The following is an 18,576-nucleotide window of genomic DNA, read 5'->3' as shown; positions in this document are numbered from 1 at the left end:
ATTTTTATAAACAAAGAAATTTAAACGTGAAACATAAATTTATAAATTTAGAGATACAGACACGAATTTCGTAAACAAATTAGTTTATCAAAGTTTTCAAAAACTACCTAAATGCCATGCCTGAATCTAAGAAAAGAAAATCAAATGGTAATGATGATATAGCACAAGAGGAGAAGAAAGAATCACCATCTATCAAACCTGTAAAGAAATTAAGTTGTCAAAGATGTAGAAGTAGGAAAGTTAAATGTGATGGAACACTTCCTTGTTCTGGTTGTCTTAAAGCAAAAGTTGAATGTATTCAAACAATCGCAGATATGAGAAAGAAACGACCAAGTACAAATTATGTTGCTAAATTAGAAACTCAAGTTGCACATATTCGATCTTTTATCAACGATCTCAAAAAGTTAGATCCTGAAAAACAAATGGAGTTATTAAGAAATACTGATTTAATTGATTTATTAGAAACTGAAGATCTTGACTCACAAGCTAATACATCAACCACATCATTAGCTGATCATCATGACGATGTTGATGAAAACAAATCAATTTATGGTCCAATCTCAGTTTATGATAACAACCTTACCACAAATAATATAAATAATACTAAATCACTGAGACGTGAAAATGAAATTAATATAATTAAGAAAATGAATAAAGATCCAGAAATTTTAAAATGTATACAATTATTTTTCACATGGCAATATCCAGATCATAATATGTTTATATTTAGAGAAGCTTTTCTAATTGATTTTTTCAATCCAACCTCAACAAGTTTATATTGTTCGAAAATTTTAATATTAAGTATATGTGCATTAGGATCAAGAATGGCTGATGATCCAATTTATAACAAATCAAAGCAATTCTATAAAGAAGCAAAAACTTTATTACTTCAATCATTAAGTCAACCATCAATAACATCTTTGCAAAGTTTTATGCTTCTAGCATTTTTTGATATTTGTAATGGAATGAATTCAAGTGGATGGATGCTACTGGGGAATGCAATGAGGATGGGATTTGATATTGGATTTCAATTGAACCCAGAAGTTTGGTTTGTTAAATCTAAAGAAAGTTTAAATGAACTTGATGTTGCTATTAGATCAAGAATTTATTGGGGTTGTTATATGGCTGATCATTTTATTAGTTTAGTGTTAGGTAGACCATCTATTTTGAAATTGTCGGATGCTTCAATACCAGAAACTAAAGATTTACCGGATTTGGAATGGATTGATGATTTCACATATACTGGATATGAAAAGAAAAATGGTAAAGTTAATAATGGGTATAAATCATATATTGGTGATCCATTAAATCAAATTATAAATCTAATCAATATATCGGATAATATATTAAATGATATTTTCACTAAAACGGATATTGATGATCAATCAAATGAAGAAATTAACCTTGAATCAAGATTAGATAAACTATATGAATATAATTCACAAATAATGAATTGGAAGCAGAATTTACCAGATGATTTAAAATGGGAAAAGATTACATTGGCTCAAAGTGCAGAAAACCCAACTTATTCAGGTATACGATATTACTATTATATTTTATTATTGTGTTTAAATCGTCCCTTTGTTGGTTTAGAAACTCAAGCCGTAAATGATTTATCATCATTAACAATCTGTTTAAACGTTATAGAAGATTTATATGAATCAATTCGTAAATTTGAATCAGAGCATGGATATAAAAGAGCATCTATCTTTATTGTTTATTCATCAATTTTATCAATTTCAATTATTTTATTAACCAATTCAACTTTTTCACAAGTAAATGAACATAAAGAGAGACTTCAATTTTTTATGGGTGTTTTATTAGGATGCTCAAAAACTTGGAAATTAGCTGAAAAATCATATAATTTAATTAAAGATAAATTAAAACAAAATTATGTTGGTAATAATAATAGTATTGCTGGTTTTTCAGATCCAACTATATCAATTGCTAAAGCTGCATTTCAAGCATCTCCAGTTTCAAGTGTTGATTCACAAAATTTTACAAATGTCTTGCTTGATGATAATATAGATTTTCTTGGTGGTCCACCTGTTTTAATGACTTCTGATTTATTTAATGAAGATTGGGAAGCATTATTTCCTGATTATATTTTTCATAGTAAAAATTGATATACGTAGATGAAGAGATAATTTATTTTTGTTAGCTTTTTCATGCTTATCACATTTTTATCTAATAATTTATACAAATCTATAATTGATTAACCATCATTAACTTTTGATGACATTTCAGCTTGTTTAACTAAATTTTCAGGAGCATCAAAAGTATCTAATTTAAGTTCAATTAATCTTAATTTATTATTTTTAGCAAATTCTTCATCTTTAAATAATTTTGAAAGTTCACCAACTTTTTCAGCCTTATGAGTTTCATAATTATCAGATTTAAAAGTTTTCAATAAATCAGTATATTCCCATTCTTGAATTGCATTATATTCGGCATCTCGACCATGAATATATCTTTCAATAGTAAAACCATTATTATTTAAGACAAAAATGTACAAGTTATTGTGATTTCTTGCCATTGTTGAAAGTTCTTGGACTGTTAATTGTAAAGAACCATCACCTACGAACAAAATAACTCTTCTATTTGGATCAACTTCTTCAGCTGCTGTTGCTGCACCTTGAGCACTTGGTACAGTATACCCAATAGATCCCCAAAGAACTTGTGAAATTCCAATAACTTTTTTAGGAAATTGAGTTTGAATGATACCAAAATTAGAAGTACCAGTTTCAGTAATTACAATATCACCTTCTCTTAACCAATTACCTAAATTAGACCATATCCAAGCTTGAGTTAATTTATTATCATCGGGTAATTTAACTTCTGGAATTTGTTCCCATTTAATTTCTTTTGGTTCTGAATTATCAACAAATTTTTTCAATTCTGGGGATTCAACTAATTTTCCTAATAATTCTTTCATTCTAATTTTTGGATATTGAGCATTTTTGATCTTGGTATAATCTGAATGGAATTCAATAACTTTTGAAGTGTCTAAAGAATATGAAAAAGCACCAGTGTTAAAATCTGATAAGACTGCACCCAATGATAAAACCAAGTCAGATTCTTCAACTAATTTTTTGGTTTCTGGATATGATAAATCACCTAAATAAACACCAATAAATTTTGGATCTTCTTCATCTATATCTCTAGAACCTTTAGCCATTGGTGTAACTGCAAATTTATATTTAGTTAATTGAATTAATTTATTTGCTTCGAAAGTAGCATTATGTCTATTAGTACAAGCATCAACAATAATTACTGGATCTTTAGCTTTTGAAATCATTGAAAAAATTTCACCTAATACTTCAGTTTGAATTTTTTCATCATTTGGTGGTGGAGTTAAATTTAATGGTTGTTCTAATCTCTTTTTTGGAACTGGTGAATTAAACAAGTTGGATGGGAAAGCTAAGTAAGTTGGTCTTTGATTTATAAAAGCAGCTTCAATAACTCTATCAATTTCTTTTGGTGCTTCATTTGGATCACTTAATACAGCAGTGGCTGCACTAACAAAACTTGCAATTTTATGGAAAACTGTAAAATCACCATTACCTAAAGTATGATGTAATAATAATTCCTTTTGTTGTGATGCAGTTGATGGTACACCAACAATATGGACTAAACCAACATGTTCAGAATAAGAACCTGCAATAGCATTTAAAGCTGAACATTCACCAACACCAAAAGTTGTAACAAGTGCACCAATTGCTGAACCATCAGCTGATGTACCATTTTTGACTCTTGAATAACCATCAGTTGCATAACCAGCATTTAATTCATTAACACTTCCAACCCATTTCATACCTTCAACATCATAAATTTTATCTAATAATGCTAAATTAAAATCTCCTGGTACTCCAAATACATTTTTTATACCAATTGGTTTTTGATTTAATCTTTCGAATAAATATTGACCTAATGAAATTGTTTCTTCTGACATTTTTTGCAATTATAAAGTAGAATTGAATTCAATTGTTGATGAATATACTACTCAATTCAATTGATGTTGAATTTTCAAATGAATTCTATTAATTTATAAGGGGGTTTTCATAATTTATATAAAAGTCCGGAAAATTAAATTTCAACTAACCATAAAATATTTATAATTGCTTTAATTAATGAAGTTTATGTAAATGGATCCCAAAATCGCAAAGTATCAATTTTTAACTCAAAAAGGTATTCGGGGTTTCAATTTCCATATGATTTTCTTTATGTTTAGCTGGTAAATGAGCTGCTCCTAATTCATAACCGTTTGTTCCTGATTAATTGATATTATTATCTTTTCTTGTTCCTAAATTATTATTTTTTTCTTTTGCTTTTAGTTTATTTGATTTGTTTCAAGCCAAGCCGCTTAATACCGTAGCCGCATAACACCGTTCGATAAAAATGAAACGAATTCTTTATACAATTGTTCTACAAATCATCAATAGGCAGGTGTTTCGTGAGTTGAATTAGAATGATTGTTGCTAATATAGTATAGATCGGATTTATTAATAATGTTATTAATGTGAATCGAAGAAACGAAATACGAGAAACAGAATAGATAATCGTAATTTATTATTTTCTTCTGCTTAGTCAAAACAATTAATCCGTACTACGGTGTATCAAAGATACAACAAAGTTTCGAACATAGAGATTGAGCCCAATTCGAGTTTCTAATAAAGAGTAAATCACACGAGTCTGTTGAGCTGGAAGACAATGCAAAAAAAAACTTTGAATGCCCAATTATGATTCCGCCCAGGATCGAACTGGGGACGTTATGCGTGTTAAGCATATGCCATAACCAACTAGACCACGGAACCAATTTCTGAGCTAAAGAATTACCTGGTTTTTTTAGTTTTATAAAATTGTGCCCTTAACCCGTACAAAACTATCCCATGTGGTTTTTTTTTGGTTCAATTCAAATGCACTTTAATTTTCACTCCATCATAGCTTAAGGCACCATGAGCATCCGGTGTACCTTATATAGCGATAGGCTTATAATTGATTATATTAAATTGTATGCTTGAATTCATGCTGAACACGAGAAAAATGAAAGAAAGAACCATAAATTGATAAATTCGTTAGATTTGTCATGATTTTTGTCATGAAAAGGTTTAGCATCAAACCACTGACCAAAAGAAAAACAAATCTCAATCAATCAAGAACCTAAAATTTGGGTATTTAAGATGGTAAATATTATCCTAGAGCTGAAAAGCTGGAGACTGATTGAGATCACCAATGTCATTTGGTTGTAATTTTTTACTATATTTTTGCAGCAAAACTTGGTCAACATTAAACAAATTTTTTTTCATCGAAGCGTTCAAGCATTTTCTTTACACAAGTAATATATTTATATCAAACCGCAAGAAAAATTCATCATTCATTGCTCACTTTAAACCAGATAAATTGATCAACAAAAAAAAAAGAGCATTCGATTGGGTAGATCCCAATATCATATACATATACATATTCTACTTACTTGTCTCTGGACTGGCCCACTCATAATTTCCTCCAAACTTGGATTATAGGACCACTAAATTTCTTAGTATATTAAGACCTTTAGACCATTAAATCTTGAATTATAACAACCTGAGCTTTAGATTTTGGGTTAAGCAACTACAATTCATATAGAGCATTGTCGTTGCTTTCAACTCAATTATGATCTCGAATATACATTTACCAACAAAGTAGCAAAACAGATTTCAATTAAACTCAAATCAACTTTCAAACCCAAGATCTTGATCTAAAATTAAAATCATGCTCAGATATAAATATTTGCGCACACCCCTTAATTAAGTGGGGTAATTAGTGGAACCTAGAAGAAAAAAAAAAAAGGACAAACAATAGAACTAAGATGTTTCAGATTTGATCTATTAATATAAATTACAAAGCAAACACAAAAAATTATAAACCAATTATAAGATTGAAGTACGCCCTAGTAAGTTACCAATTGATGAGTTACAAAATGACTATATAAAACATTAAGAGTCCAAATCTTCACCCTTATCTTATCTAAAATCTTTACCAAGATAATAATATTTTAGTTAATTGAAAATTAGTAGTCAAAAATATGTCAAAACCTTATCTCCGATAGTAATTATATCAAATCTCATTTTTATTAGATTTTGATAAAAATAAAGTACATATAACTGATGTAATTGTTTTACATTACCTTGAAGTACAAACAGTTTAACAAAGTTATCATTCATATTAATTACAAAACGTTTATGAAATAAGTAAACCAGACCAATTAATTTTTTAATTGATAATATCAATTAATACCTTTTAAAATTTTGTTGAATAAGTTTCAGGTTTAAGGTTTTTTCCAATCACAATATAAAAAGCTTGTGATCGAGTTTAAATCGAGAAAGAACACGGTTTAATAAAATAATCATTAATCAAATTAAGGTTATTAAGAAGCATTTCAATAAAATCAACAATGATAATTTGAGATCATTTCCATAATTGTTTAATTTTTTCTTTGTTAAATCCAGGGGAATTATTTTAATTTTGAACCCCATTTTTTAATAACAAATATTTAATGCCTTATCAAAACATTGTACAAATGTACGTTTCAAAATCGACATTATACAATATCAATGAAGTAATTTGAAAGCAATTAGGTAGGTCTAATAGCAAAGAAAAAAAGTAAGTGAAGGTCATCTCTATTAATTTCAAGATCTCTTTGATAGATCTTTGAATAAACATATTCGAAATCATCAAACCATGTTACTTTTAATAATCATTAGACCTTTAATTGATCTACATTTATTGTATTAATTGTATTATGTATTATGTATTGATTATTAAATTACTAAATATGGAATTAAATTTATTGCCCAACAAAATATTTTTAAATTTAATTTTTAATTTTTAATTTAACGTATCAAAATTAAATGGTTATATACAGTATTAATTTAATTCACATATATAAATACAAAATATTAAATTAATTTAAACAACCAACCATATCTTCAATTTTAAAATTTTGATAAAAGATTTGTGGTTGAAGAATATTGATAATACTTCATTAGACTTAATTATAAATTTATTTTTTAAAAAGATAGTAGACTCATTTTAAAAAAATTATTCATTTTTTTAATTTTATCAAATTTATTAGATTATTCAGTTCTTTTCACAACAATTAGACAATAATTCAATTGATTCAGTTTCACTGTTGAGATTTCATTGGTTTTTTTTTTTTATTTTCATCATTAGCATTTCAATATTTAATTTTTTATTTTCACTTCAAAAGTTTAGCATAACTATTCAAAATGACAACTTCCAGCACATCATCATCTGAACCAACTAATCCATTAGCTACAGGATTACAACAAGATATTTCAAATGCAGATTTTGATATCAATATTTTACATGATCCATTCATCAATCCAAATGTTGATTTAAAATTCCCATTACCAATTGATAAAGAAACTTATATAGATGGACCAAATAATGTTAAAACTTTACATGAATCATTTAATATTTTACATTCAGCTTTTAGATTTTTTACAGGTGGAGAAAAATATGATAAGATTTATTCAAATAATGAATATAGATATTTTATGAATAAACATTCAGATAAATTTAGACATACATTTAAAAAACATATGGATGATCAATTGGAAAAAGATGATAAAAAATTAGATGAAATTATCTATAATTTAATTAATCAAGAATTAAATATGAAATTAATTAAACCACAAGATTTTAAAAAAAGATTTGAAGAAGTTAAAGAATTCATGGTTAAATTTTATAAACAAAATAATGATACAAATTTACCAACTTTCCCATCTCATCAATTTGTTAGATCTGCTTATGTTACTGTTATGACAATAATGAGAAAATTATTTCCAAAGGGAGTTTGGGTATCAAATGATGATTTATCGAATTTATATAAAAAATATTTGAAAGATCCAATGTCAATTATTTGGACTCCTTCTCATCAATCACATTTAGATTATATTATATTACATTTAATTTGTGTACGTTTCCAAATGGCTATACCAACTGTTATTGCAGGTGAAAATTTAAATGTTGCAATTGTAGGTAATTTATTAAAAAGTTTAGGTGCAATTTTTATACCAAGATCATTTAATAATGAATTATATACTGAAAGAAATTTAAATAATGTTATTGAATTTATTTTAGTTAATAAAATTCCATTTGAAGTATTTATTGAAGGTACTAGATCAAGAGATGGGAAATTATTATTACCAAAATATGGTATATTAAAATCTTTGGTTTCTATATATTTAAAACAAAGAAATGAAGAACATAAACCAAATTTCGATATGTTATTTCAACCAGTTTCAGTTACTTATGAAAGAGTTTATGAAAATGATCAATTTTTAAAAGAATTAAAAGGAGATGATAAAACTCAAGAAAGTTTATTTGGTATATTAGGAGTAGCAACAAGTGCATTTTATCATAAAGAAGATAAAATTATTTATGATAAACAAGGATTTAATGATAATACTGATAGAACATTAACTGGTAAAATATTCGTTAAATTAGGCGAATCTTTTACATTAAGTGAATTCATAAATAATGATGATGTAAAAGATGAAAAAGAAGTTAATTTAAAAAAATTAGGTTTTAAAATCTTGCAAGAAGTTAATAGAAATTCATTTATACCAGAAATTTCAATAATTGGTTTAGCTATTCAAGCATATAATTATTTTTCACAAAAATCATTATTTACAATTGAAGAAATGTTACCAATTTTAAAAATTGTATGTCAAGTTTTATTAAAAGAAAATGACTCATCTGCTACAAATAAAATTATATTACAAGATATGCTTAATTTTTCAGATGAGGATTTGATAAGTGTTGTTAAATTTGAAATTGTTTCATTTTTTAGATATATTAAAGTTAATGATAAGAAAAATTTAATTAAAATTGAATCACCAATTGAATTATTATATTATAAAAATTTAACTATTCATTTAATTATTCACAAATGTATCATCATGTATATTTTGCTTTTATTAAATAATGATGTCAATTGTAATAAGATTGTAATTGGGAAATTATTTTATATCATTACAAGTTTTTTAAAGAATGAATTTTTATTTGATTATGATGAAAATTCTAAAAATGATTTAAACTATATTTTAAATGATTTAGAAGAAATGGGATTAATCACCAAAGAAAAATCAACAGATTCAGATTTTGAATATTATAAAATAAAAGATGAAAAATATGTTAGATTATTTGCAAATTTAGCTCAACCTTTTATGGAAAGTTATATAGTTTTAATTTCAAATATTTTAGAAATGACTCATAATTTATCAAATAGATATGCAGCATCAAGACAACAAAGACAACATTCTAACTTGGTATTAGATGATGATGAATTAAAATACCCTACAACAAAAGGTTTATTGAAATATATAATAGATCAATCAAAAAAGAAAGCACAATTCCAATCCCTCGAATCCATAAATAAACAATATCTTGTCAGTGATTTATATTACCTTAACCACCTTAATTTAATCAAAATTTTCAAAAATAAAGCTAAAACTAAAGCATTTGTTCAAATTTTAAATCCAAAAGATCTTTCTATATTAAATGAATTTTTAAAACAATTATTAAATTTATCACAAAAGAGGGATTTTATTACTAATGAAATTAATATTAATTACATTATTGACATTACTAATAAAAATAAAGATAGAGATTCAGATGTATTGAGAAGAAGTAAATTATAATTTTAGATTAAATAGAATAAACTAATAATAATAATAACAATAATCAGTCTAAAAAATGATGTGTTATTCTCTATTTTATTCTCTATTTATGCAAATGATTCATCTTCAACTTTATCAATCAATTGTAAATAATAATAATAAAACCCAACAATATGATAATGAGATGACAAATTAACTTTTTCATTAACACTATGTTCACCACCACTACCTTCATCAATAAAACTAGGTATATATCTATAAATATTTTTAGTTAAAATCCAATAAGATTTAGTATCTGTATTTCCACTTGATAAAAATGGAGCTACTACAAATGGTGTTGTAGTGGTGGTTGTATTGATTAAGTTCTCAAATAAATAACGTATTGAACCTCCGAAAATTTTCCAACTTTCATTTAATGGTGATACTGGTGCTGGATTTAATGGTTCTACTATATTGTATTTAAAGTATCCATTTTCTGTAGGTTCTATAATTGTAGTATTTTCTATTATTAAACCTAAATTAAATTTATTAGCTACTTTAACAATATTTTCTTGATATTTTGCAACGGTTTCATCGACTGAAGATTCAACTGCGATTCTTGAATTTACTAAAAATGATACATGTTCAGGTAATGCGTTTGATTTAACACCACCTTCAATAATATCTATTGCTTGAGATGTAGTTATTAAATATTTAGTATCTAAATTTTCACTTAAATATTCAACAACTTTTGAATTAGATTTTTGGTCGATTTGAGATTTTAAAATATTTGTTTTTAAATTTTGGGGAATTTTTGAATGTTCAGCTAAACAATATAATTGATTCATTAATGGATTAACTTTAGTTAGTATTGGTTCAAATGGTGATGATTCAATTTCGTTAATTAATTGAGCAATAATTCCAATAGATGTATGAGATTGAGGAACACTTGAATGACCACCAGGTGTGAAAATCTCTATAACTGAATTCAAATGACCTTTTTCACCAGTAGCAGGTAATATAAAATTTGTACCTTCAATTTCTTGATATCCAGCATTACCTTCATCAATAATTTGTAAAAAAGAATCTTGACCATAACGGTTTTCTAAAAATTTACCAATTTGAAAAGCTCCATCTCCTGAACTTTCTTCATCATAACCAAAAGCTAAAATTATAGTTCTTTTAGGTTGAAATTTATTTTCATCTAATAAGAATTCAATAGTATTTAATAATCCAATTAATAAATTCTTACAATCTAAAACACCACGACCATAAATAAAATCATTTGAATCAATAAACCCACTAAACGGTGAATGATCCCATCTATTGACTGTTGATCTATCAACTGGTACTACATCTTGATGAGCGGTTAACATTATTGGTTTTTTATCTGAATTGGAACCTTTCCAAGTATATACTAAACCTAATTCATTTACTTTTTCAACTTTTAAATTCTTATAGACTAATGGGTATGTTTTTTCTAAGTAAGTGTGAAATTGTCTAAACGTATTCCATCTAGTGTCATTTTGACCTTCTTTAGTTGGATTTTGCATATCATCGTATACTTCAGTTGGGTAATTTATTGAGTCTTGAAACCTTTTATTTAATATTTCATGATATTCTTTGTTATGTAATATATAATCTATATTTTCTGGATTTGTTACGTATTTATTTGGAATTATTTTTTCAAGAATTGGACATAATTCTTCATCTGGTACTCCCATTGTTACTAGATTTTGAGAATAAATTGATTTTCCAAACCAGAATAATATCATAAATCCAATTGTGTAGAATACTAATAACCAATTGTTTTTCTTTCTTGGCTTTTCATTGTGAAGTGGTAAGTCTGACTTGCTCCAGTTATTGGAATGTACCGCTTTTTCATCTATTTGATTGACCATCTTCAATTAACTGAATTTATATAGATTGAACAATTTGAAGAATGGTATTAATAATTTGGTAAAATACAAAAATTCTATTTACGATAACGGAATTATCGCTACCATGTTTTTGGAATTGTGTTTGTGTAACAAGAATAGAAGTTTCAAAATTTGTTTGTATGAATTTAAAAAATTAAAAAAATAAATTTTTATTTTTAAAATCAACTTTGAGATGAATTAAAAATTGTTGGTGGCAATATTAGTCGATTATAATTGAAGAAATCACATCTTTTTGTTGATCTAATTTCTCGAATGGTATTATCTCATAGTCTTTTATTTCGGCTTCGTTTAAACTTTCAATTTTAAGAAATTTTGCCGTCGGATATTTGTTTAACTATTAATTTTGTTTATGTCTTACGATAACTAGAAATAAAAATTTACAATAATGTAGCATTGATTGCACTTTTGGTCCTACCGTCTTAACACTCGAGATTACGGTGATAAAATAGCTTCAACATCCCCGTCTAAAGAAGGTAAACGATGTAGAATTTAAAAGGGCTTTATCAGTTTTTTTCACATCTTTCCTCAAAATATCTTTCTTTCGCTTATCAATTTATGACTCAAATTAAACACTTGAAATTTGACTTCATAATCCTCCGACAAACGCTAAACCTCTGAAAGCAATTTTCAATACGTTCTATAAGTATACCTGTAGTTGACACATGTTTCAAAATTTTTCTTATCTCTCTATCTCTTACTTCAAATAATTTCTTATGACTCAAATCATTAAGCGTAATTTTTATGACTAAAGATAAATTAATTTTGTGTATTGAAATTTTATTCATAATAAAAAACGGTGATTTTCTTCTTTGTTAAGAAAAAAAAGAATTTTTCAAATTTTTCAAAATTTTTCAATATTACAACCAAACTAATTATTCATTCATTTAATTTTTAAAGACTTATAGGAGTTTTTAAATTTAGTAGATAAAAATAGACTAGAGAAATAAATTATGTGTGGTATATTTGCATGTTATAGAGTTCAAAATGTTGATGACTTTAAACCAAAAGCATTACAATATTCAAAATTAATAAGACATAGAGGTCCAGATTGGTCAGGTAATATTATATGTAATAATGATACTATATTATGTCATGAAAGATTAGCTATTGTTGGTTTAGATGCGGGTGCACAACCAATTGTTTCACCAGATGAAAGATATACTTTAGCAGTTAATGGAGAAATTTATAATCATATTCAATTAAGACAACAATTTAAAGATTATAAATTTAAAAGTTTAAGTGATTGTGAACCAATTATACCATTATTTGAAAAATATGATATTGATGCACCTAAATATTTAGATGGTATGTTTGCTTGGGTATTACATGATAAAGAAAAAAATAGAATAGTTGCAGCAAGAGATCCAATTGGTATAACGACTTTATATTTAGGAAAATCTTCAAAATCTCCAGAAACAAGATTTTTCAGTTCAGAATTAAAATGTTTAATTGAAGAATGTGATTCTATTGAAGCTTTCCCACCTGGTCATATTTATGATTCAAATACTGATAAAATTACAAGATATTTTCAACCTTCATGGTGGGATGGATCAAAAATTCCAACTACTCCAGTTGATTATACAAAAGTAAGAGAAACTTTGGAATTGGCAGTTAGAAAAAGATTAATGGCTGAAGTTCCTTATGGGGTATTATTATCTGGTGGTTTAGATTCAAGTTTAATTGCTTCAATAGCTGCAAGAGAAACCCAGAAGGCAAATGAAGAAAATTTAAAAAACCATCATCATAAGGGAATAGATGCAAACAAGGAATTATCAGGTGTTGATGTTTCAGGTTCATTACATTCATCTGCAGGTTTTAATCAATTACATTCTTTTGCTATTGGATTACCAGGAGCTCCCGATTTAATTGCTGCAGAAAAAGTTGCACAATATATTGGTACAATCCATCATTCACATACTTTTACTTTAGAAGAAGGTATAGATGCATTAGATGATGTTATTTATCATTTAGAAACTTATGATGTTACAACTATAAGAGCATCAACTCCAATGTATTTATTATCAAGAAAAATTAAAGCACAAGGTGTTAAAATGGTATTATCAGGAGAAGGATCAGATGAAATTTTTGGTGGATACTTATATTTTGCTAATGCTCCAAGTGCTGATAGTTTTCATGAAGAATGTGTACAAAGAGTTAAAAACTTACATTATGCTGATTGTTTAAGAGCAAACAAATCTACAATGGCATGGGGTTTAGAAGCAAGAGTTCCATTTTTGGATAAACAATTCTTAGAAGTTTGTATGAATATTGATCCAAAGGACAAATTAATAACAAAAGATCATATTGAAAAATATATTTTAAGAAAAGCATTTGATACTAAAGAAAATCCATATTTACCAGATGAAATCTTATGGAGACAAAAGGAACAATTTTCAGATGGTGTTGGTTATTCATGGATTGATTGTTTAAAAGACACTGCTGAAAAATTAGTAAGTGATGAAGATATGAAAAATCCAAAACCAGAATGGGGTGATGATATTCCTCAAACTAAAGAAGCTTATTGGTATAGATGTAAATTTGATAAAATGTTTAATAATTCAAAAGCTGCTGCTTCAACTGTTATGAGATGGATTCCAAAAGCTGAATGGGGTTGTCATGCTGATCCAAGTGGTAGATATGCTACTACTCATGATCATAAAGTTGATCAAGAATAAAAGAATTAAAAATAAAAAACGTTATACTGTTTATAGATTTTGTATTTTTTTTTGATATGTACAAAGAAAAAAACTGCTAATTAATATTTTAAAATATTTATTTTCTTATTTGGAGGATAAATATGCTTCAACATCTTTATGATCTCTTTCAAACCAATGAGAATTTATTTTAATATTATCTAAAGCTTGTTTTAATGCTCTTTCAAAACCGTGAATATTTCTATTAGCGAAAAATTGTTCAATTTGTTTGAATTCTTGTTCAGTTTGATAATTTCTTAAAGTGATTTTAACAAATCTATCCAACACAACCATATTTGTAGACATGATCTTATAAAATTTAGAATCATAATGGTTTAAAAAAAATTCCAAGAATTTATATTTTGTTGATGTGTTTATACTTAATGGTTTTCCTAAATAGTGAGAATCCATTGGTGGGATAATTTCAGGATTAATTAATGAATTTAATAATTTATCAACAAATTCAGATTTAGTTGTTGAACCTAATGCAGTTAATGCAATTTCTCTTGAATCTAAATTTGTTGGATTTGTAACTTGTTTCATTATAGTATCGAATTGATCTTGTGTAAAGTCTGGTGAAGATGCTAATGTTGAATAAACGAATAATACCAATGATGGATGGATTTTCTCTTGATTACTAAACAAATCTAATGCGTAATTGTAAACTTCTGGGATATTTAATTTCCCAGCTCTTGTTAAAATTTCAGCTCTAAATTTAACTTGTAAGAAATTTGAATCATCAATACCGGACTTATTTATATCTTGAATAATTTCAATAGCTTTTGATGAGTAAATATTTTGTAAATATTTTATTATTTGAAGACGTGATTCATCATTTGCAAAAACAGTTGCGAAATTACTCAATGTTTTACCTAATTCTAACCATACAACATAATCATTACCTAATTTTGGTGTTATTTGATTAACAAATTTTAAAAATTTAACTGTTGAATTATTACCTGAACATGCGGTAGCTGCAAAATCTGCTATAATACCAACTTTATCTCTTGTTGAAAAATTTTCAAAATGAGCTATAACATTGTTTTCCAAGATCGTATCTGAATAATTAACTCTATATACTCCTGATGTATCTTTATTAATTTTGAATTGTTTATCACCTAATTGAAAACCTTCAACCACGTGATTTTTTTCTTCAAATGAATCAATCCCAATTGAATTTCCACTCAAAGTGTTTAATGGAATCCACCAAACTGCCTCATTTTCTTCAGAAGTAACATCACCACCATTCAAAAATCTAGATTGACTAAAAACTAAACCTTGGTCATTATTTTCAACATTAACAATAGGAAATCCAACTTTTTTAATCCAAGTTTCCATTAATTTATCAATAGGTTTCCCACTAACTTCACCAATAGAACTCCATAAATCATGACTAGTAGCATTTCCATATTTATTCTTTTGTAAGTATAAAGCAACACCTTTTAAAAACACTTTTTCACCTAAATATTTAGAAATCATTAAAATAGTAGATGCACCTTTTAAATAACTTATAGCATCAAATACTTGATCAATATCTAATGCATCAACTACTGGAACTTCAATAGGATGTGAATTTCTTAATCCATCTAATTCCAAAGCTTGTTCTAATGAAGTACTTACAAATTCACTAAATATATCCCATTCAGGATATAAATAATCCACAGCGGCGTAACCCACCCAAGTTGCAAACCCTTCATTAAGCCATAATTCATCCCACCATTTCATAGTAACTAAATTACCAAACCATTGATGTGCTAATTCATGAGCTACAACATATGCTACTTTTTGCTTATATGATGGATCTGATTTTGTAGGGTTGTATAATAATGCAGTTGATCTATATGTTATAAGACCCCAATTTTCCATTGCGTTATGGGAAAAAGAATGAACTGCTATAAGATCTAATTTTGGAAGGGGATATTGAATTTCGAAAATTTTTGAAAAATAATCAACTATTTTGGGAGTGATTTCTGATGCTAATTTTGCATCTTCAATGTACCCACCTCTAGTAGTGTATATTCTAATAGGTAATGGTTTACCATTGTATTTTTCCAGTGTAAATGATTCAATATATTCAAATTCTCCACATGCCCAAGCTAATAAATAAGTAGACATAACGGGAGTTTTTTCAAATTCAACTACTTGTTGACCTTCAGTGGTAGTGGTTGTAGATTCAACTGGTGTATTACTTATTATTGTCCAATTTAAATCACCTGTAATTTTAACTTTGAATGTTGATTTCAAAAGTGGTTCATCAAGACAAGGAAATGCTCTTCTTGCATCTGTTGCTTCAAATTGTGTACTTACCATTACTTTTTCAACTCCATTGTCATCATAACTTGATCTATAGAATCCTGCCATATTTGTTTGTACTACTGCGTCATATTTGATATTAACGTATAATTTTCCTTGAGTAACTTGTTTATTGAATTTTACAACAAAATATTCTTTTGATTTATGTTCTTCAATTGATTCAATTTCAATTGTTTCTTTATCATTCTTGATCTCAATATTTTTCTTTTTAACAGTAATATCTCTATAATTTAAATATAATTCATTAGTTGGTTCTATAACTTCTAATTCAATTGAAACGTCACCTTCAAAAGTATCATTCGTTAAATTGATATCATAAATTGATAAGTCATAATGAATTGGTTTTAAATTCGTTGGTAATGCTTCATAATACGGTCCTTCTTTAGTTGCACACATGATTCAACTAAAGTTGGGGTAATTTTGTTCAAAATATTGAAAAATTCCTAAAAATAATTCCAAACTGAATTTAGATCTGGACTCGATCTGTCAAAAAAAAAAGAACTAAAAATAATTTGTGGTCTGAAAATACTATTTCACGACATGACAATAAATAGACTTTTATTATATAAATTAAAATTTGAGATCAGAAATGAATTAAATTTCTTACAATTGACTTATTTTAACAACAATTTTTTTTTATTTTTAAGTTTCTATTTAATTATATAAATTTCAAGCAAAATTCAGACTATCAATTCACCTTTCCATCAATTTAATATGAAATACCATTAGCTTCCAATAACATTTTCAAACGATCATTTTCATAAATTAATGATTCTACTTTAGTTTCCAATTGTGTCATTCTTTCCATTTTACGAGCTCTTGATCTTCTTGCAGCTTCAGTATTTTTAGCTCTTTTCAAAGCAGCACTATCTTCAATTTCATCAAATACAATTGGTTGTAAAGATTGTGATCTTTGTTTTTTTGAATATGTAACACAACCTAAATGATCAACTTTTGTTTTTTTACTAGTTGGTTTTTTCATATCTAATTGAGGAGTTGGTAAAGTTGATGAAGGGTTTGGAGTAAATAATTGTTGTTGTTGTTGATGACGTTTTGATTTTGGATAATCAATTTCATCATCTTCAAATGATCTTTTAGTGGTGACACTAGTAGCAATTGTACTTGCCAATTCCAATTCTGGACTTGAAGCAGATGTAGTAGCAGCTGAAATAGTTTCATCAGATAAACCATTTGGTGATGGTTCAATTAATAAAGCGTCTAAAACTTCATCTCTTGGTATTAATGATTCATCATCATTAAAATAACCTTCTTGGTTAGTGGTATTGTTGATAATTTGGTCACTTGAATCTAAAGATAAAATTGGTTCATCAAATTCATTAACAATATCAGTAGTTTCTTCACAATTTTCACCTACTGAATTGAAAACATCCTCATCAAATAATGCAACCCAATCATCTTTAGAATTAACTTTAGCACCATCAACAATAAAATCTAATTCATCAAACATAGGAGTATGATCAATCATTACATCTTTTCCATCTAAATTTGAACTAAAGACGGAATCCAAAACACTTGAATGGATTTGAAAAGGTGATGCAAAACCTTCTTCACTTTTAAGATTATTGTTAGATTTATTAATCATTTTGTTATTAACAATTTCTTTAGATTCAATTGGGAGTGAATCTTTTGGAAATCTATTAATTGTAGTAGTAGCAGTAGCAGTAGTAGTAGACATTTTTGTAGTAATAGTAATAGTAGTAATATTATCTAATAATTTAAATTAAAAATTTGTAGTAATAATAAGCAGTATAGCAGTATAATAGCAGTAGCAGTATCAGTAAATAATCTATAGTTTATGATATAATAATAATAAAATTTATATAAACTCTTGTAGTAGTAGTAGTATAATCACCATAATGGGACAGTAAATTAGGGAATTCTATTTCAACATTTTTAATAAGGTATAATAAGTTTTATAATCAACAAAGTAATTTTATGATTAAT

At 26.7% G+C, this 18,576-nt stretch overlaps 7 protein-coding genes across 7 annotated transcripts; 3 read left to right on the top strand and 4 right to left on the bottom strand. All coding sequences in view use genetic code 12, as the record gives it.

Moving 5' to 3' along the window:
• Positions 1-116: 116 nt before the first annotated feature.
• On the top strand, positions 117-2,126 carry TEA1 (Tea1p; the record flags this gene model as incomplete). The annotated part of the gene is made up of 1 exon (XM_051763982.1): positions 117-2,126. One exon carries the CDS (start codon positions 117-119, stop codon positions 2,124-2,126), a length of 2,010 nt encoding a protein of 669 aa, XP_051619459.1.
• An 89-nt stretch (positions 2,127-2,215) lies between these two features.
• On the bottom strand, positions 2,216-3,952 carry KGF54_003398 (alpha-keto acid decarboxylase family protein; the record flags this gene model as incomplete). Its single annotated transcript, XM_051763981.1, has 1 exon — positions 2,216-3,952. One exon carries the CDS (start codon positions 3,950-3,952, stop codon positions 2,216-2,218), a length of 1,737 nt encoding a protein of 578 aa, XP_051619458.1.
• A 3,316-nt stretch (positions 3,953-7,268) lies between these two features.
• Positions 7,269-9,707, top strand: KGF54_003397 (uncharacterized protein; the record flags this gene model as incomplete). Its single annotated transcript, XM_051763980.1, has 1 exon — positions 7,269-9,707. One exon carries the CDS (start codon positions 7,269-7,271, stop codon positions 9,705-9,707), a length of 2,439 nt encoding a protein of 812 aa, XP_051619457.1.
• Positions 9,708-9,793: 86 nt separating this feature from the next.
• KGF54_003396 (uncharacterized protein) lies at positions 9,794-11,566 on the bottom strand (the record flags this gene model as incomplete). The annotated part of the gene is made up of 1 exon (XM_051763979.1): positions 9,794-11,566. One exon carries the CDS (start codon positions 11,564-11,566, stop codon positions 9,794-9,796), a length of 1,773 nt encoding a protein of 590 aa, XP_051619456.1.
• A 989-nt stretch (positions 11,567-12,555) lies between these two features.
• Positions 12,556-14,280, top strand: ASN1 (asparagine synthase (glutamine-hydrolyzing) 2; the record flags this gene model as incomplete). The annotated part of the gene is made up of 1 exon (XM_051763978.1): positions 12,556-14,280. One exon carries the CDS (start codon positions 12,556-12,558, stop codon positions 14,278-14,280), a length of 1,725 nt encoding a protein of 574 aa, XP_051619455.1.
• Positions 14,281-14,385: 105 nt separating this feature from the next.
• KGF54_003394 (M1 family metallopeptidase) lies at positions 14,386-17,007 on the bottom strand (the record flags this gene model as incomplete). Its single annotated transcript, XM_051763977.1, has 1 exon — positions 14,386-17,007. The coding sequence occupies one exon, from the start codon at positions 17,005-17,007 to the stop codon at positions 14,386-14,388; it is 2,622 nt and encodes an 873-aa protein (XP_051619454.1).
• Positions 17,008-17,320: 313 nt separating this feature from the next.
• GCN4 (amino acid starvation-responsive transcription factor) lies at positions 17,321-18,307 on the bottom strand (the record flags this gene model as incomplete). The annotated part of the gene is made up of 1 exon (XM_051763976.1): positions 17,321-18,307. The coding sequence occupies one exon, from the start codon at positions 18,305-18,307 to the stop codon at positions 17,321-17,323; it is 987 nt and encodes a 328-aa protein (XP_051619453.1).
• Between the last annotated feature and the right edge of the window lie 269 nt (positions 18,308-18,576).

The sequence above is a fragment of the Candida jiufengensis genome, assembly GCF_024610255.1.
Source record: "Candida jiufengensis strain CBS 10846 chromosome Unknown scaffold2, whole genome shotgun sequence".
NCBI lineage: Eukaryota > Fungi > Ascomycota > Pichiomycetes > Serinales > Debaryomycetaceae > Lodderomyces > Lodderomyces jiufengensis.
Note: the sequence above shows the minus strand (reverse complement) of the source record. Positions and strands in the feature narration are given on the sequence as shown.